The sequence below is a fragment of the Vombatus ursinus genome, unplaced genomic scaffold, assembly GCF_900497805.2.
Source record: "Vombatus ursinus unplaced genomic scaffold, bare-nosed wombat genome assembly UNPS02011014.1, whole genome shotgun sequence".
In the NCBI taxonomy this organism is placed as follows: Eukaryota; Metazoa; Chordata; class Mammalia; order Diprotodontia; family Vombatidae; genus Vombatus; species Vombatus ursinus.
Genome location: NW_020950792.1, coordinates 2,016,223 through 2,038,017, shown reverse-complemented (window position 1 = coordinate 2,038,017; position 21,795 = coordinate 2,016,223). Strand labels below are relative to the sequence as shown.

Below are 21,795 nucleotides of genomic sequence, written 5' to 3'. Positions count from 1 at the left end.
ACAGAGAACCCTTTTAGAATTCTGATTTCTTCACACACATTTAATAACTTTAAACTAATTCTAGATCATGGCCCCTTAAGAATCTCAAAACATACTAGTATGTGTGGAAACGATGACGGTCCTGATCTGCTAAGAGCACTTCTCATCATTATGTCATTTTTATATATCTATCTATACGTGCACATGTTGTCACTTTTGATGGAATGTAACCCAACTGAAGGCAGGGACTGTCTTTTGTTGTTGTGGTTGTAGTGGTTGTTATTTCACCACCACCAAGGAATAAAAGTTATGTGCTTGGCAATATTGTATTTATTTAATAAATACTTGCATAATTGATTGAATTGATGTAGACAAATACCATATAATCTTAAATTTATCTGTGCGGCATAGATCCTAGAATTTCAAATCCCTGACAAACTCCTTTTTTCCTCATCGACAAAATGATGGAGTTGGCCTAGATGACTTCTCAGGTCCTTTCCAGCTCTAAATTATAAGATACAAAAACTTCAATCACTCACTGGCCATCATCTACATGAGTTCTAGAACTCAGTTTTTCATTAAGTTTTTCTCCACTTTGTAGTTAGGAAAGCATGGCTGTTATAACTGGTTCTAAAACCACTTTCCACTCACCAAAGCATTTGGCTGGGGAGAGAAGGGAGAGAAGGCTGAGAATACATTTCTAAGGAAATAATTTCACGCTGTTATAACTTAGTCTATGGGAAAATTATCAAAACTCAATATGAAATTCATCCATATGCTAGTGCCCAAAAGTTTTATTTCTGCTTTGTGTGCATTACCTTATCCCAATAACTGGTAAAGTCTTGAACATGAACTAGAGCTTTTTCATCCTTCTGTGGTTGTATGCTAGAATGGGATATTTCATCAAGTATTAAGAATTTCTAAAGGGAGAAAAAACAGAAAAATTACCCCAAAAATGTAAAAATGAAATAAGGAAAAATATGATTGTATTTCTAGAGTAAATAACAGAAAAAAATTCTTCAAAGAATTAACAAATTTCATGAAATATAGATGTTGTCAGAATCTAGATCGATATTTTATGACTTATATAACTTGTCAAAATGAACACTTACCTATATGTTCAATTACTAAAACCTATGCAAAATGAAGTATCTAATTCATTAATGATGACAGACATTCTCTAAGTGTCCTACACAATTGACAGCAAGTCTGCATTTTTACAAAGGTAATTTATTACTAATAAGCACCTTCACCTTTCTGGTGTACTACAGAGAAATCATAAACAGAAGTATTTTTAATACCATTCTAATTTCATTAGCATCAGAAATTTCCTACATGTCCAAACACAATTAAAATTTAGAAATCTGTTGTAATGTTAGCTTCAGATTTTGAAAAATAATACACTGAAGGTGGTATCTAATGATTAAAATATGTACAGAAATGCAAATTTGTGTGCTGGATACACTAAGGATAAGAAATTCAATTTAAAATGCCCCTTATGTGCAAGGCACTATACTAGGTACTACAGGTACTAGTAATTATCCTTACTCTGCACATGAAGAAACAGGTCCACAATGGTAAAGAGAGATTTATGTATGTTGAATTGAATTAAATTAAGCAATAAAAGCACTCAGAAGGAAATCCTTCAGATGATAATTTAGAGTTTGTCTCTCCTCAGATATTTTCCCTAAGACCAGAGGAAATCAAAACCAGCAAATCAGAAGCAGAGTTGGTGGGAGGAGTGGGTTGAAAAAGGTGATTGACTAAAAATAGGCAAGAAGTGATATTAATAGCCAGACAGCAAAGAAGACAGAAAAACCATAAAAGATAAGACACGAGAATTCAAACTTCACAAAGGAGCAAAACACACCTCATTAACCATTATTATGGAGCAACATATTGATTTCTGTAATGGTGATGATACAAAGTCATCAAGTGATTAAAGTTCCCACCCCTGCCATATACTCTGCTTAAGAGTACAAGAACATGTATAATTCATCTGAGAAAGATTTCCATTAAAAATGGTGAAAATAAAGCCAGTGTTGGTACTTAATTGGATAAGTTTCATCTATCCAGAAGGCTTGCTTTCCTAAAGTACAATGATCATGTATCAATGAGGTGTCATGTTTTAAAGGTACATTCCAAATGCAGAAAAGTTAAGACTAATTGTTCACTAAACCTTGATTCTTTGTATGCTGATGAGGGCTTCGGACATTTTCTCAATGGCCGCTGGAAAGAACAGTGTAACAGTCAATCTCACTGCACCATATAACGTCACAGCAACAAATACTCGACTGGCCGAGATAGTATTTCCAAGGAGTGCATAGGTTGCAAAAGTCACAAATACAATTATTTTGCTTGCAACAAAGAAAGATGCCAAATTCATCCCTCTGAGGTAGGAGCTTTTAAGAATCTTGGAAATTTCCTTCCTGAAAGAAAGAATAAAAAAACTCATAAATATAATACTGATATTCCATCTTCAAATACAAAAACGATGTCTTTTTTAAGGCAGCGCTTTCGTGGACTGAACATAAAGCGGATTAAACAAATAGTTTCTTACTTGTAAAAGATTCAAAGCTAAAATAGCTATAGGGAATAGTGAACATTTAGTTTATGCATAAAATCAAATAAGCATTTGCTTAATATATAAGGAAATTTCATGAGATGATAGGTAAAATGAAAGGAGTAGAAAAAATATAACCGCTTCCTACTTAACTTCCAAAATGGAAATTTCACATGAAAACTGATCAAATAAGAAATTAAACAATTAATATGTTTAAATTGAAACTATGTGAGCACATCATAAAGGAATAGGATTTTGGAGAATTAAAACTTTCTGATAACTAACACACACTATGGTCTATCATTAGAAGCAATGAGGTGCTCACCATATGAAATATTCAAGCAGAAGCTCCATAACTACATGTTGGAAAGTTAAAGGGAGAAAAATACTGAATGAGGAGCAAAACTGCACTGCATGGCATCTAAAGGTCTCTTCCAACTCTAATTATACCCAAGGAAAGGAGAAGGTATTTTTTTAATCGACTTTGGATCATAGAATTTAGGACTAGAAAGGTAATAAAAGGGTCACAGATGTAAATGTGGAAAAGTACTTAGACGGCCATTTGGTTCAATCTTCTCATTTTACAGATTGAGAAACTGAAGCATAAAGAGATTAAATGACTTGCCTAAAGTCAAATGGATAGCAGAGCCAAGATTTAACCCCAGGAATCATGGTACCTCCTATTCAATCTACTGTAACTCTTTTTCAAAGTTAACCAGTAGATTAAAAAAATAAAAGAAAATGCCAGGCAGGTAAAAAAAGAAACCTTGGTGGGGGATGAAATAATGGTTTTCAAATATTTAATAGGGATGTTATCTGGAAGAAAGATTCACTTTTTTTTTTTAAACGAAGTCTCAAAAGGTACAACTAGAACCAATGACGGAAAAAAACGCAGATTTTGGCTTACCACAATTAAAACTTTTCTATCAGAGCTGTATTTAAAAAAAAAAAGGAATAACATGGCATGGCTTAAAACAAAACTATCTTTTTTTGTGTCACGGACTCCTGTGTCCTACAGACCCTTCCAAAAATAATGAAATAATGTTTTTAAATGAATAAATTAAAACACGTAAAAGTACAAAGAAAATCAATCATGTTCAAAAATAAAAGTTATCATAATACTTCAAAAAAAAAGGTTCACACACTCTATTTCCAGTGGAAATGTTCAGTATAGCTCTGAGATAGGTTAAGAGACTTGATTACATAATTTGAAGTCCTTTCAACTCCAGGCCTCTACAATTCATTGTTTCATTTCATTCATGTTAATTAGCATAGGAAAGACAATGTTACCTGATACTTATGCTAGTGTCCAGGATGAACATTTTCCAAGTTTGTTTTCTACTCTATTATCTACTGCCTTGACTACAGCTTGATCATATTTCTTATTTTAGTTTAGCTTCTTAAGGACATTTAACCCCAAAATTAGTCTCTTAGAAGATGCAGAGACAAGTTCATCCTTTAATTTGGGATCATACAATATGCAACTGACTTTATTGTGAGCTTGAGAGTAGGAAGGTGGTAGAAAAAAGGCTAACCGAGGAATATAAAAGAACTAATTTCTTCAAACCTCCTAAAATTAGGTACAGTAAGATGAGTAACTAAAAAGGCATTAAAATATGAAAATGCAATCATTTAACAAGATACAATACAGAGAGCATGTACAACTTACCTTCTGAGATGTGTAATGAGGTTGGCAAATGGCTTTTCCCAGGCATACATTTTTATTATTCTTATGCCTGTTATAACTTCATTCATGGTTCTAATTCTGACATCTGTGAAAGCAGCAGTCTGGCTCCTAACATACAGAAAGATGAATTACTCTTCATGGTATGAGTATCAATACCTAACTTGCAATACTGCCACCATTTATGGACAGAGATGATGGACCAAATCCAGGACAAGATCAAACTGCTAACCTCCTAACACAAATGCCAAAGACATCAATGCCTGGTACCTACTAATGGTTTGAGGGGAGCCCAACACAGATGACCAGACCCAAAGAGAATTCATTAACAGATCTAAAACAGGATGCTACACCAATTGGTCCTTGGGCCTGTGCTATTCAAATCTGTAAAAGACACAAAACTAGAAAGAATAGCTAACAGACTGGATGAAAGGATCAAAAATCTAAAACGGCCCTGCTAAACTTGAACAATTGATTGACTCTAATAAGATACCATTACTGTAAGTTAAATAGGGATAAATGTAAAGTTCCATCCTTGGGTTTGATCAATTGCACAAATAAAAGATAGGGAAGGCATGGGTGGACAATAAAAGCTCCTGGAGGTAAAGATCTTTAGGTTTTCTTGCAATTAAATTTAATATGTGCAAGATGGAACCCAAAAAAGTCACTGTGTTGTCAAAATGAATGAAGATCGCCAAGAACATATTATACAGGTTAGATGATATCAGGAAAGCCCATTTCAGTTTGGTAGTAAAGGACACTGAAAAGCTAGGTTATACCCAAAGAAGAACCATTATCACTATAGTAATCACCCAGAGCACTTAGTGAGAGCCAGTTGTTTACATGGCACTCTACTAGGCACAAAGCAGAACTGCCAATAAGCAGAGCCGACAATCCTTACCCTCAAGAAGTTAATCTTATGAGGGTGAGAGAACAAAAACTGAGAAAATATTTAACAATGTAAATTACAGAAACATGACTAAACATATAACCAATTAGAGCAATTCAGTTCCCATTATTCCAACGTGTGCATTATTATTTCTGTATGAAATAATATTTTTACAAATTATATTAAAATATATCATCTTTGATATTTAAGATGGTGATCATGAAGTATATAAGTATGAAAACAGTTTTAAAATGCACGTCCAATGGCCTTTTCCACATCGTAAGCACTTAAAGAATGGCCTTTGGCAGTCATAATTAACTGAGTTAGGGGCAATTTACAACACACACAAAGACTTAATAACATAGGGACTTTTTTTTTTAAATCATCAAGCAAACTACAAATACTATCTAAATACAAACTACAAATACAAATACTATCACACATACATAACCTATGCAATCAATACTGATCTTACCTGAAAGAGGAAAACAGTTTCCCAAAGCAGCTTTGAAGAGGCAGAAGGATCAGCAGGACTGCCATTCCTGCAAGGCATGACACTCCTATTTCTAGCCAGAGCAGGGCAGTAACTGCTATGGCCTGAATTGGACCAGCCCACAAAAAGTGCAAGAATACTGTCACCTTCACAAAGAAACAAACAAACAAACAAACAAAAAAGGCTGTCAGGATTGAGTGAAGTAAAAAGAGCTAGGAATCCTAAGGAGGAAAAAAGGCTAAAAACAGCAAAGGTCAGTACCATTCTGCTAATGAAAAAGACTGTAACCTAAACAAAGACCATCACAAAGTACTTCAACAAAGAAATGGCAAATGGTGCTTCCAATTGTCCATTTCTGGTAAAGGGAGAATGTGTATGTTGTTTCCTGAAAGGAGAAAAACCAATTACCAGCTTTGTTAAATTTGCCCTCCTACAGCAATTTGACACTATGCCCAAAGAGCTATCAAATGTATCTCAAAGAGATTTTGAAAAAAAAAAAAAAAAAAGAAAAAGGAGGCAACTAGGTGGCGTAGTGGATAGAGTACCACCTCTGAAGTCAGGAGGACCTGAGTTCAAACGTGATGCCAGACCAAACACCTGACACTTACTAGCTGTGTGACCCTGGGCAAATCACTTACCCCCAACTGCCTTAAGAAAAAAAAGGGGAGGAAAAGACCAATTAGTGCAAAAATATTTAGAGCAGCTCTTTTTGTGGTGGTAAAGAATTAGAAATTGAGCGGAAATTGGGGAATGGCTGCACAAGTGATGGCATAGGAATGGAATGGAATACTATTGTGCTTTAAGAAATGATACTATTATGCTTTACGAAATGATAAACAAGGGCAGCTAGGTGGTGTAATGGATAAAGCTCCAGCCCTGGAGTCAAGAGGACCTGAGTTCAAATACGCAGGCACTTGACACTTGACACTTACTAGTTGAGTGATCTTGGGCAAATCACTTAACCCTGATTGCCTCACCAAAAATAAATAAATGAAATTTTTTAAAAAATGACAAACTAGGGGCAACTAGGTAGTGCTGTGGATAGAGCACCGGCCCTGGAGTCAGTAGGACCTGAGTTCAAATCCGGCCTCAAACATATAACACTCAAGTAGCTGTATGACTCTGGGCAAGTCACTTACTCCCCATTGCCTCACCCCCCCCCCCCCCACAAAATGACAAACAGACTGATTTCAGAAAAACTGGGAAGACTTATACGGACTGAAGCAAAGTGAAGTAAGCAGAACCAGGAGAACACTGTACATAGTAACAGCAATATTGTACACTGATCAATTGTGAATGACTTAGCTATTCTCAGCAATACAATAATCCAAGACAATTCCAAAGGACTCATGATCCACCTCCACTTCCAGAGAAAGAACTAATGGAGTCAGAATGTAGATCAAAGCATACTATTTTTCATTTTAAATGCATTTTTTCTTTTAATCTGTGTCTTCTTTAACAACATGACTAACATGGAATTATGTTTTGCATGACTGCACATGCATAACCTATATCAAATTGCTTACTACCTCAAAGAGGAGGGAGGTGAAGGAGGAAGGGAGAAAATTTGGAACTCAAAATTTTAAAAAAATGCCAAAAATTGTCTTTACATGTAATTGGGGGAAAAGATATTCTTTAAATAAATAAACTCTTCCTCTTACCTCAAAGTACTTACAAAGTTATCCATCTTCTCTTTGTGAATGAAGAAAATGTTTTGAATAGAGGATAATAATAATATTTTATAGCACTTTAAGATTTGCAAAGCACTTTACACATAGTATCTCATTTGAACTTCGCTACAAATCTGTGAGGTACACTGTATCTCAGATGAAGAAATGAGGCTGTCATTGTGAAGTAATCTTCCCAATCATACCACTATTTTTAATAGTATTGGAAAAAATATTTATTCTACAGAAAATGAGCCCTTTACCTTTCAAGTTATTTGCCATAAAAACTTAACAACTAAGTCTGATCACATAGATACATATCAAAAGCCCTAAATGATGGGTCAAGACCTCTGAATCTTCTAATTTATTGGTCATGAAGAGAATACTCAGAAAGTGTTTTGAAAGACCTAAACTTCCCTGCTTATTTTTAAAAGCCCTTTCTTGTACTAGGAAAAGTAGACAAACCTGTACTCCATCCCCGCCTCTGCCACTAATTAATTATGTAACCTTGGGAAAATTACTTCATGTCTCTGGGTTTCAATTTCTTCATCTGTAAAATGCAGAGACAGGACTTGATAATCCTTTCTAGTTCTCAACACTCTCTGGAAATTAATTATAGGAAAATCATACATAGTCTCTTTATGGCAATTTATGGTAGCAAACATGGGATTGTTTTTGTTGTTATTTTTAAAGAAAAGATTCACACTTGATCACACTATCACTATCTAATCTATCTATCATACCACTGGTATATATGAACAAGCAGAAAAAATGATGTCTCACTAAAATATGTTACAAATGAATTTTAATTAACTCACACATAACAATTGTGGGAAAAAAAAGAACAAACAGTATTTGCAATTCATCAGCAGGGTAATTTTGTTTTTACCTGATCAAACTTGTTCACATCATTGGATAGAAGATTCACTATTTGACCTGTAGTTGTCTTTCCCATGGCAGCATTACTAAGACGAAGTGCCTGGCAGAGTAAGAAAAGGCAGAAAGAGTACTGTTGAATTATAATGATGCCAATGATCTCTGGTCACATTTATAAAATAGCCTGAAAATGAATATGACTATGTCTCAAATTGTGATTTTTTTATACCCCTCTCCATCCCAGAAAAAAAAGAAAAAGTGACTCATTTCAGAAAGGAAGATTTGGTGATAGAATTCAAGCTCATTGCAGATTGGTAGCTGCATACAATAGAACTGGTGTTGTGTTTCAGACCTGTGAGTTCATCAGTGTGGGAACTCCCAGTGTGGAAAGTGCCTTGACTAATATATACCTACAATGTACAGACGTAAGGGTTACCATGATCACATGGGCATATGTGTCAAAAGGGCTTAAGAACAGGTCACAGAATCAGACTTGGAGTTAGAAGGGACCTTAGAAGTCACCAAGCCCAAACCCCCTCATTTTACAAATGAGGAAAATGAAGCACATGAGATTTTAACCTACTCAAGTTCATAAAGTCAGAATTCGAACCCAGATTCTCTCACTCCAAATATAGCCCTTTCCCAACACATCATGCTACCTGGGCCAAATTCATTACACCTCATTAATTCTCAAAGCCACTGTGGGAACTGATTTGACTCTTTAAATGTGTTCTCCGTAATTGTGGTATCAAATGCAAAAAAAAAATACTGGAAAAATGCAAGGAAACCTGAGTCACACTCCAGTCTCAGAAAAATTTATTAGCTGTGTCATCTTAAGCAAGTTTTCACTCTTTGCCTCAGTTTTTTGATCTGTACAAAGGAAAATAATAATAATGGCACCCACTTCCTTGTTGTGAGGATCAAATGATATGATTGTGAAGTGCTTAACACAGTAACTGGCACATGGGAAATACTATTTAAATGATGACTTGTTATTATATTTCTTTCGTTGGATGCAATTGTTCCATACTTGATAACTCTATACCTTCAAGATATGGTTACTATGCCAAAGGTGATAAAATGAAAGGAAAAAGGAAAAGGAATAATCACACAGGAATAATAAATAACACACAGTGGTTTCCTTAACTGTGTATATTTTTTCAATCCCAATATTTAGAATTTTTTTTTATTTTCCTTAACTGAAGAGCTACCACTAACTCTACACTTTTGCAGTCAAAAATCATTCTGAATAAAAAGAACAAGTTTACTTACCAATATCACATATTTAACCTGCTGTAAATTGAGCTGGCTCTATTCAATTTAACAAACAATTAGCACTTACCACATGGGAAGTACAGTGCTGGAGCCGGGAGCCAAGATGGCGGAGTAAGAAGTAAGTCACTCTTACCCTCCCTCATTAACCTCTGAAAGCCCAGAAAATATCACCCCAGGAAAAACCCTGGAATAGCTGAACCAGAAGAAAGATGGAGAGCAGCAGTCCAGTAGCACAAGTAGCTTGAGGGATTAATGGGAAAGGCCCTTCTTGCCCTGGGGGAAGGGAAGCAGTAAAGAATAGGAGGTGTCCCAGCAAGCTAGTGGAAAGCCCCACCACAGCATACCAGGAGGAGATCCTGAAACCCAAGTGGTGGAGCAGGCAAACCACCACCAGGATCCTCGAGTGCCTCAGTGAGGGCGGGGGAACTAGTGGAAACCAGCTTGGAAAACCACCAGGTGCCTTGGCATTCTACAGCAACCAGGTCTCCCAGGGCCTCAGCAAAAATAAGGGAAGCAGCACTACAAAGGGCCCCAGGTGGATAAACACCCTACAACATCCATCTGAAAGGAGCTGAAGAAAGTGAAAGGAAGGAAAGGCCCAGGGTGAGCAGGAAATCTCCAGGAACCATACTACCCAATCCTACCCCTAGAGTTCCAGCTATGCTGATTCCAGCCCAACACCAGGTAAGCTGCCAGAACCCTACAGCCTCCAACTGCCAGCATCAGAGGCCCCAGCACACAAAATCAGTGACCAGGCCTTGGGCCCCCAACACAAGAAGGTTGGGCCAGTACCCTCCCCACCAGGACAGCTCAATCTTTTTAAAGGCCAGGAAATAAGCAAACACCATGAGCAAAAAGAAACATATGATAGAGTGAAGAGTGAAGATCAAGGCAGAAATTCTGAAGAGGACAACATTGTCAACAAACCCACATTTGGAACCTCAAAAAGGAATATGAACTGGTCTGAAGTCCAAAATGCCTTCTTGTAAGAGCTCAAGAAGAATTTTAAAAGTCAAATGAGAGAGGTAGAAGAAAAATGGGAAAAGAAATGAGAGGTATGCAAGAGAGAGTCAATAGCTTGGAAACGGAAGAACAAAATTAACTGAAGAAAACAAGCCCCTAAAAAATACAATTGGCCAACTGGAAAAAAAATACATTGAGGAACAGTGCTAGGAACAGTGTGCCAACACAACCACCTCCCATGTAACTAAAATTAGAAATCCTGAAATTTAGTCAAGGTTGTACATTTTCTTATATGATTCAATACATTTTGCTAGGTCTCAGTGACCTTGTGGGTCAAACAGAAATGGAAGTAACACGTTCTATCTACAAGCTTGTTCAGAGAGTTAAAGGAGAAAACTGATATAAAAGTCACAAAAACACTGCATTTATGTAGTCAAAGCATTACTATCAACACTTTAATGGGGACACAGTGAAGCACAGAAGGTTAAATGACTTGTGCTCGGGATCATACAGGTAATGACTGGTTGACCCAGGATTCAAACACAAGTTTTCCCACTCTGCTACACCTTATTGGCTCCCTAAGGGTTAAACAATTATATTATTAATATAATTAAATTAAATAAATACAATTAAACAACTCAGGGGACCCATGGCCCTGAAAACCCAATTAGCTTTATTTGTAATTCACTTTTTTCTGTTTCTACAAACACGGCTTTATTCAAAGCGGTTATTTTCTGATGCCTTTGCTCTGTAAACAAAGACGTAAGAAAATTAGCCTGAAGGTAGCACAGAGATTAAAAATCAGAAAAAAATATTACTTGGACCAGTCAACATCAAGAAAACCCATCCAATATGAAAAGAGCTTAAAGAAGCATCATCATCATCATCATCACTGACATAGCCCTAATGCTTTTTAAAGCCCTTTAATTTGATACTCAAAAAATGCTATGAGGTAAATATTTATTGTAATTATTTTACAAGAAAGTAAACTGAGGCTCAGAGTGGCCCATGGTTCAAAAACTAGTTAAGAGGCAAGAGACAGAATTTGATCCCAGGTTTTTCCTGATTCTAAGTATAGCTTTCTACTATACCAAGCTGTACTATGTTATATAAAGTGCACTGATAAAAATTAGGTGAAGAAATATTCCCATTAAACATAGTAAGAATTAGATAGTCCCTCTCTCATTGCGTAGACTCATTATAGCAATTTCTTGAGGTCCTTTTTACTTATGTAATGTAATAAAGAAAACCATAGAGAAGTATTCAACTTTAACAACACTTGCCAAATTTGACCTATAATCTAAATTCTTGTCTAATTTCTTGAGCATTTCCAACAGTTTCTGCTTTCACAAGAGGCTATATGAGAATGGCATGGAAGCACAGAGTAGTTATTATTTTTTGCTGCAGGGATAAAAGAAAAGTTCCATATTTAATCACATAAGCTATCTCATGCCAATTCTGGCTCACCAGTAACAAGTAGGCCATCAATGCCAAAAAAAAAAACCAAAAAAACCACACACCTCAGCTCCACTAACCAGACTATACGTATGTAAGATGGAGATATAACAAGATACTACAAAGTAGCTGCCAAACAATACAGTAAAAAGCAAGGAGAAGAAATTAATTTTTAATAACATATTAAAGAAAAGCTTCTAGACACAGTTTGAAGTTACTGGGAATCAACACAGATACCTTCGGCTACAGCCATCAGATGACGGAAAGTATCTTCCTAATCAAAGATAAAGCTTTCACACAAAATTGTAGGGTTTTTTTCAGTCACACATACATTTAAATACCATTAACAATGTTATATTAGTATAAGGGATACAAATATTTATGTAAAATGTTTTGAAATATATTGATTCACCATGTGACAAAGTAAGATTTTTATTCATTCCTTCACTTAACATATTTATTATGGGTCTACCATGTCCGTCCTTTTCTGTGTTCAGTAACAGAGATATAAAACCAAAAATAACATAGTCCCTGCCTTTGATAAGCTTATGTTCTATGAGGAAAACAACATACACATCGATGTACATTGGTTTTAAGATTTCTTTACAAGGGGTCTTTACCTACAGATAGTCATTTTTCATTACTTTATGTATCTTTTTTCCATTTTTATATTAACATCTCATGAATATTTAAAATACTTCATCAAATTAACTCTCAGTTGTTTGCATTATTTAGGAGAGACACTGATCCACAGAATTTAAATCTGTGAACAGTCTTCCCTTCCTCCCCCACCTGTTTCGCCTTGCTTACCTAGACAGTAGACAAATCCACTAAAGCCCTCACTTCTCCCAAAATGGGCCTTCCCAAGCTCTAATCCCTTTTACCCTATCACTGTCGTGTAGACTCAGGAAAGAAAGGAACACTGGTACAAGGAAGACTCTACTCTTCCCACCAAAACTCCCTACAACCCACATGCTACAATATCTAACTGGGAAAAAACCCAGTTCCTTCTCCTGCGCTGACAGGTCTGTCAGGTTCTGTAATGTGGACGTAAGACAAGAAAACAATATCCTAAGAAAGGTCATCAGGATCCTAGTTTAAATTCTCTGGAGGGATGGAATGAATTTTTATTCTTAATTGAAGTACATATCATAATATTAAAGATTTAGAGTTGGAAGGGATGTTAAGGGGCCACTAGTCCCAATCCCCTCATCTTAAAGATGAAGAAACAGACCCAAAGAGGAAATGTGAAATATGAAAACAAGGCCCCTGACTCATTTGATCTGCATAACTCCCCTATGATGCTGTTATTCAATTACAGCATATGTATATACATATATATGCATATATATTACATGTATGTTATACATATTAAATTATAGAACATCTTACATACCAGGAAACTGAGACTTACTTATCGGTCACTGATAAGTGACTTGTCAACGGTTTCACACACCTATTAAGTTTTAAGGGGGCAGATTCAAACTCTGGTCTCTCCTGATTCATAATTTAACATTTTCTTGATGACTGAGGAATATTATGAACCTCAGTTTGAAAGAGAGTGATGCCCTTAGGTCAACTAATCAGTCAACTGTACTTATTAAGTACCTACTATGTACCAGGAACATGCACTGATCATTGGTACGCTCTCTCTCTAATTATATATACATATATATGCGTATTTATTTATATAGATATATACATGTATATACACAAACATATTTAGATACAATCTCTATAAATGGAATACATAAAACATATCTATATACACATACATAGAAATATATGTGTGTATATGCATATGCATATGCATATACATGTGTATATGTATATGTATACACACATCATACAGGATAAATTGGGCGTAGTCTCAGGGAAAGGCACTAAGGTAAGACTAAGAAAGGCCTCCTGCATAAGGTACTTTAAGGTCTATTAAGATATTCAGGACAGTTCACTCTTGGGCTAAATAAGCCTAAACTGCTATTATTTCTTAAGTTTTATTTCTATTTTTCTCTTGTTGTCATGGTATCCATGACTGCCAGGTAATCCGTAGATACAGGAAGATGTCATTTTACCTAAGGCAGGAAATTGTCCTTAAAATTCCTCTGGTTGATGGTACTGCCACACCGAGTTTTAAGCCATCAACCATTTAATCTACTGCAATTAATCAGTGTTTGTAAAAGGAGTGCCCTCACATCATTCAAATTCTCCTTCCTTCCCTTTCCACCTCTAGTACATTCTGGGTAATTATTTCAGAAAATGAGTCAAACTATAGTTCTTGGGAAATGAGTCAAACTAATAAAGTGAGGATACCAGTGTCAGTCCCGAAGAGAATCAAAAATCTCTGGGGTAAACAAATGATGGAATAAAAAAAATGACGGAAAGGAAAGAGGATGGGTAGTGAAAATTAACTTCAAAGGAGAAGAAAAGAGAAATTCCAGGGAGATAATTAAACAACCTATATGCAAAGCACTATTCTAAATGCTATGAATACAATAACAAAAAAAGCAAAGTCCCTCCTAACAAGCTTACAATCTACAGTATGGAATATTGTGGGAATTCCAATGAGGAATGAAATTTTGGGTATTGTCAAAGAGCAAAGGAGAAATTCTGACAAAAAAAAAAGCCTTGGGAAAATTTAAGAGAGTGATTACTTTCAGTTAATGGGATCAGGGAAAGCTTCATGGAAGAGACGATACCTCAAATAGAAATGAACGAATGGATGAACAAAGGAAGGAATGAAAAGCTAGGTGCCAGATACCATGGGAATACAAAAATTAAAAAACAAAAAATCCTTGTCATCAAGGAGTTTTTTTTTTATACAGGAAGATGGTATTTGCATATATATAAATATATGAAGAAACAGATTTAAACAAGCAGGGATGAGGAGGAATTATGTATGGTATGGAAGTATGGAAGAAAAACTTCACAACAAATTATTCCCTAAGATTATAACTAAAAAACCACCCTAATACATATGTGTGTACATATATATATATATATATATTATTTTTTACTTTAAGTAGCCATCCTCTCAACTAGTCACTAAAAAATTCAGCCATCTCTTTTACAGAAAACAATCATAGCTGCATTTAAAATTAATCTAAAAAAATCTTTAATTGTTTTGCTCATGAAAGAGCTACACAGCCAGCTTGCGGTCTGAAAAGCAACAGAGGCAATAACTTCCTTAAGGCTTTGACCCTGTTCGTGAGAATTCAAGCCATAAATAGAACATTTTATAGAATGTAAAAATGTAGCTTTCTATCTCCAGAATTTTTAAAATTCAAATATCTGGTGTCTAGCAAAGCTACTTAAGTGGTATACACATATACTATATAAAATAAGTTCAATTCCTCCTTCCCCTTTGAAAACTCTTATTAAGACTTTTAGAATACAGAAGTGTATTATGAAATAACAAGAAAAATTAGAAAATGGCAAGAAATGATAGTTAATCATATACTACAAGATCCATTCAGGATATTATACCTTACCAAAAGCAATTCTTTTTTTCTTGCATACAATTTTAAGGGGGCTAGCATTACTTACATCTAATGATAGTACATTTCCCAACCCAAGTGCAACAAAGGACCATTTTTCTTGGACATTAAACATTTCTCCTTTTAACTTCCACAAACCTTAAAATTCTATCTCAAACCTGTTCTCTGGGTCCCTGTAGCACAGAAGACTATAACAGTATGGCAGCTGTAGTCAACAATTCTTTATCCACAGAGAAAATGAAGAAAGAAAACAACTGAATCAATTGTTTCAAAGGATCCCAAAGGGAAGACACAAATTTTGGCAGAGGCTTGAAAACATCAATAAAAGAGAGCTTCTAGCTCTCTTTCACAATATGTGAAATATGGAATATGTGTGACATATTCCTTTCTTCAGGAAAACTAAGCCTTCCATTAAAAGAAAAAGCTTTTACTAAAATATTCTACAGTTGTTGAGGATTTTGTGATTCCTTAATGTTCTTTGGGGTTTGTCAGTCAACATAAAATGTTAAGTCTTCAGGAATAATGCTCTCACAGCAGCAAAAACCCTATCCATTGATCACAATCACCTTGGATACAAACCTTCCTACACCGCAGACTGGAAAGCTACATGTTGCTTCACAACAGATGAAAAGAAGTCTGTTATGATGTTACACACCTACTCACAGCAGCATGATTTCATGCCAGGCTTTAATTTTCTAAATCATGAATAATAACAATTCACAGGTTTTTTTAAGTACTTTTAGTACTTTGAAGAACCCTATGAGGTAATAAATAGTACAATTTAGTATTATATCCATTTTGCTGATGAGGAACTGAGGCTGAGAGATTCCAAGACTGACGACTCAGCTAGTAATGCCTGAGGTACAACTGAAACTTAGCTGGCTCAGGGCTGGATTTATTACCCCAAGCTGCTTCACATTCACACATGAATAAATACATCTGGACTACATAATCCTATACAGCTATTAAATGAATTATCTAAAGAGATTCATTACACTCTCAAAAATAATAGAAGCAAAATTTAATAATGCTAATTTATTGACTACTAGAAATAATTTTCTTTTTACCTCAAGAAAGTGCCAAAGTTTGAAGTGGGTGCTCAATTATTGACTGGATTTGTCATTCCTACCTGAAATAAACCTTCCTAACAGCATCTTTCTTTCCAATTCCTTAGGGCAGACTTCTTTCTAGTCTTCCTTCCTCCATCTGGCATGAATTTTACAATGAATTAAAAGCACAATTCATCACCCTAACATAAGAAAAATATTTACTTTGCTTATAAACAACTCACATGTAGTGGATAAAATGGGGCAATTTTCTGTTTCTGAAATTGAATTACAAACTATATTTTCAAAAACCTCAGAACTCATAATAACCAGAAATTCAAGATGGTGAAAATTTCATGAAGGATTCATAGCACTCTTCACAATATATTTCCCATTCTTACAGTTACCATTCTAGTTAAGACTCTTTTGACCTTCTGAGGTCAAAAGCCTCCATGATCTTCTTTCCAATCCATCTGACACTTGACTGCTGGATGAATTTTTCCTAAAGAATCGTTCTTACTGTCTCATTTTTCTAATAAAAAAAATCTGCAGTGGCTCTTCTTTACATACCAAATTAAGTTAAAATGGCTTCACTTGGCATTCAAGACCTTCCAATCTTGCTCCAACTTACATCCAACCCTATCTCCCATGACTCCAATACATTCTGTGCTCTGACTATCCTATACTATTTATTCCCTTTCCATAATCATATGAACATTCGTTGTTCTCCCCTACTTGCCTACCTTCACTCACGGTCTTGAATGTCTAGCATGCATTCCTTGGGACTCCTTCCACTTCCCTTTCAACTATAAAAAAAAATTCCAAACATCCTTCAAAGCCTAGTTCAAAAGCCACCTGTATAAAGATGCCCTTCCAAAAATGAACCCTCCCTCTTCTGAACTATAACATTTAATTTATACTATTTATATACTTCCTAGACATATAGACCATAAACTCTTTGAGGACAGGGATGAGTTCACTGGTGACTTCAGAAATCAATAATTACTTTTGTTGTTCAGTCATTTAGTCGTGTCTGACTCTTCCTGACCCTGTGGAGCATATCATACCAATACTGTCTATGGAGTTTCCTTGGCAAAGATACTGGAGTAGTTTGCCATTTCCTTCTCAAGTGCATTAAGGCAAAGTAACTTGCCCAGGATAAAACAGCTAGTGAGTGTCTGAGGCCAGATTTAAACTCGGGTCTTCCTGACTTCAAGCCCAGTACTCTATACACTGAGCCATCAACCTGCCTCCAATAATTTTATCTCAAAAGTAATAATAATACCTGACATTTATTTAAAACTCCAAAGTTCACCATTTATTGTATGAATGAACAATCAATATAAACTTTGAATATCTGCAGTCTATATTTATAGGAGAGTTGCTTGGCCTATAATAGTAGTGGCTGAAAATGGCATTTTATGTTATCACCATACGGGTTATAGCTTAAATTTCTTATTCATTCAAAGAACTGAATCTAAAACTGGAGAAAAAAGCTACCAAGCAATGGAAAGTATATTAAATGCAAAGTCTGAATTACTAGGGATAAGCTGTAAGGTGCTTATTTACCTCTTTAAAACATAAATTTGACAACTTTTTTAAAATGAATTTTTAAAAATAAAATATTTTATTTAAAAAAACTTAAGTGGCAAGACCTATGTTAAAGATAATATAAAAATACTTTTAAAAAAAGACAGAATCTAAGGTACAATTCAGCACCTTCCTCAGTAATATAAATATTTTATCCTTCACATGAACTAGAACGACTTTTGTCTACCTTGCCTTTCTTTCCTTGGAGTCACAGCCTTTCTGGACTTAATTAAAATATCTACCAGCTCCAAAAATATTGGGTATGGTTACCTCAGCTCAGAGTCACTGCCTTGATTACTGTCCTTCATGGCCTACAGACAAATAATCTCACCCAGGTTTCAGGTCCTTCAAAGTTAGTCTTGCTTTCTTTCCACAGAGTAAATGAAGACAATAATAAAGTAATGCCATTTCAGAGAATAATTCTACCAAAAATCTCTTCTCTCCAACTGCATTAGAGTTTTCTCCCCTTGAGCATTAGGATAAAAAGACCGTCTCCTTCAACTGCTTGAAAGAATTTAGAATTTCTAACTCTGTTAGCAACTCCTTAGAAATCTGGAACTTTTACAAACTGTCTTTGGATAGATCTCCTCCTTCCTTTGTGGTGTTTATGGATTAAATCCAAACGTGCCAGAATGGAAACATAAAACATGGGTTTTTTAAACAGAGATTTAAAGTAGGATAGTCCATAACTGGTTTAACATTGTTCATTCTCATTTTATACTATAGATAGGCTCTCATTAGAAAATTCCACAGTACAAGGGAAAATTTTATAAAATACAAGACCCAATTTATAAAGTTTCACGCACGGGTAACTTAAGACAAAATGAAATCGGGCTGTCCATTTCATTTGTTCAGCACCTTGTGAACTGCAGTGGAAACAATATGGAGAACATTATCTTCATCTAAAACCACGGTGTGCCCACATAGCATCTCAAGAAAAACATTACTGAACTTCAGAAGAAGGATTAGAAAAGGATAAATACAAAGATCAAGAAGAAAGGGGCTGCCACAAGAGGACAGGGCAGAAAAAAAATTCTTTGTCCAAAAAAATGGGATTCTTTAACTGAAAAAAAAAGTGAATGGGATATAAATGACTGCTAGCAAATTATGAATGGAATGATCCTAAAAGCTGGAAGAGACATGCGTGATCAAATCTAATTCCCCACTTTTTAGAGATGAGGCAACAAGACCCAGAGAGACAGAGGGGCCAGGTCATGCAGATAATAAAGTTGAAAAATAAAGATTCAAGTCCAGGTTTTCTGACTTCCATTCTGTCTTTCTACTATAACACTAAAAATTTTTAAAAAAGGTAAAAACACAGCTATTCATCAAATTATAGAATTTTGGAAATAGGACAAAGGAATAGGTAAATTATGACATATAAAAGGGACTATTCCTCACAAGGCAATAAGTTACAGAAGTCACTGCGTCAGGGCAGCTAGGTGGCAAACTGGACAAAGTATTGGCCCTGGAGTCAGGAGACCCTGGGTTCAAATCCGGTCTCAGACAGTTACTGACTGTGTGATCCTGGGCAAGTCACTTAACCCCAACTGGCTCCAAGAATAAATGTCACTTTTTCCAAATATGTTCCAGACATCTTGAAATAGCATCAAAAAGCTTACATAAATAGACAGAAGCCAGATGCAGGAGTTACATAGGGAAGTTAGGACAATTAGCGGCCTATTTTTGACCAAGAGGAGTACAAATCATTTGATAAATGTTTACTGATTGATGTTAAGAAGGACAATTGTGTAGCTTTCAACCAACCATCCCTTGCCATCACTGTCACAGATGGAATAAATAGCAGGTCAGATGAACCACTGACCCTACCCAGAATGGCAATGCTTGTGTTTTGAGAATGACAGAATCTCGTCAGAGTTATCAGGCTCTGCAGGTGTGCTCCACTCTGCTTCCTGCTCTGAGTTAAGTGTTACTGGAGGGTTGCTGCAAAAACTATCAAATGACCTCCGTTTTGAGACATGCTAAATGAAGATAATAACTGCAGCTTAACTGCGCAAACCAGTCTAACAGGGCAAGCAGTAAAGATCTATGAACAGAACACTAAGAGTCAAGAACTCAGCTATGATGATCCTACCTCTGCCACCAGTTAATGAGCCTATGAATTACGCTATTCCCCCGTGTCAGGTATTTCTTTCATATACATATATACTCACATATATATGTGTGTATGTATATTCATAAACGTATATAGGCACATTTACACATATGTACACTCACATATATGCATACATTATTTATAAATATAAATAATAGTATATATTATGTTATCCCTGTATGAGTTGCAGTTCAAATTTCTTATTCATAGGGGCAGCTAGGTGGCGTAGTAGACAGAGTTCTGGCCTTGGAGTCAGGAGGACCTGAGTTCAAATTTGACCTCGGACACTTGACACTTAGTAGCTGTGTGACCCTGAGCAAGTCACTTAACCCCGACTGCCTCACCAAAAAGCAAAAAAAAAAATTTTTTTTTAAATAAATTCCTTATTCATTCAAAGACATGAATCTAAAACTGGAGAATAAAAAGCTACAAGTAGTGGAAGGTGTCTTAGCATATTATGTATGTGTTTATGAACATGCATATGTATATACACATAATCAAATATATACATATATACATACATATGAATTTCTTATCTGTAAAAACAGGAGTGGCATTACTGTCCTATTTTATTGGGATCAGACACCCACTAACTGAATCTACAAACTCAGAATGCCCTTCATTGTACTCTATAAATTCCAAATACAAGATGTGTGGTCAAATGAATGGGCTGTAATACTACTAATTCAAACTAGATTGATAGTGCCTAGTACACAGCTGTGCATCCATGACCCACTTAGGTGCGCTCAACAAAATTTTAATTCACAATCTACTCATCTGTTTCTTTGCCACTGTCACTGCTTTATTTTTACCTGTAAATATTTTTATTAGTGGTAGTTCAGTTGCTGACATTTTCACTCACTTTATTTCAGATTTCAAGAAGTAAATATTTCAATACTCAATGCAGGTTTGACGAGAGTATTATAAGCCACCTTTACTGGCAAAAGAAGTAAGAGAAATGCCCCCCCACACACACACACACATTCAAAAGAAGCCTCCTTGGTTAATTCAAGCAAGACGCTTCAAGGAGCTCCTACAGACTGGCACTCTGAACGACTGAACAAATGAGATCTGAAAAAATGTATGAATCAAACTAATTTAACTTTCCATTATACAACCCACAGGTAGTATAGAAATAGCAAAACATCAAAAGCCAAAAGCAGTCGCAGATCAAAAACTGAAGGTGAATGCCAAGGAACTCTTGACATGCTTATGTGTTCAATAAGCTTAAGCAAGGTACATTTCCCACGATGCTATTCAAAACCACAAACTACTAATAATTTAACTGTCACCCTGTTGATGTAATCCAACTTAATTATCCAGACGTCAGGATTAAGACAAGGTATCACTGGAAGGAAAAGTCACAAACACCAAGGCACAACACAGAAAAAGGCCTTTATGCTTTGCCTTGACATCAGTTTTCAGCCCTAGCGACTGACCTATATGAAAGGATAAAGAATCTTATTTCTTCATTTTCTATAGGTTACTAGAAATAAGAATTTAGCTCTTCGGGAAATTTAGTATTCCTATGTTTCTTGTATTTCAAGTGAATTTTGAAAGCATTTTCTCAACTTCTTAAAGGGACAATTCTGTTATGATAAGCTACCCAGCAAATTAATTCCTTGGGGAGGTGCTTACATTCAAGTAAGCAATAAGCCAAGGTCGATCAGATTTCCCAAAGGCTAAAGGACTACTTTCCAAG

General features: G+C 35.6%; 1 protein-coding gene across 1 annotated transcript in view; it reads right to left on the bottom strand.

Moving 5' to 3' along the window:
* Window positions 1–21,795, bottom strand: part of ABCC4 (ATP binding cassette subfamily C member 4) — a 261,117-nt gene that overhangs the window by 178,020 nt on the left and 61,302 nt on the right. Inside the window, exons 5-9 of the mRNA XM_027855684.1 lie at window positions 8,165–8,254; window positions 5,591–5,754; window positions 4,212–4,337; window positions 2,159–2,408; window positions 798–899 (exon numbers count right to left, since the gene is read on the bottom strand). Coding sequence (XP_027711485.1) covers window positions 798–899; window positions 2,159–2,408; window positions 4,212–4,337; window positions 5,591–5,754; window positions 8,165–8,254 — 732 coding nt within the window. The remainder of the gene's footprint in view (window positions 1–797; window positions 900–2,158; window positions 2,409–4,211; window positions 4,338–5,590; window positions 5,755–8,164; window positions 8,255–21,795) is intronic.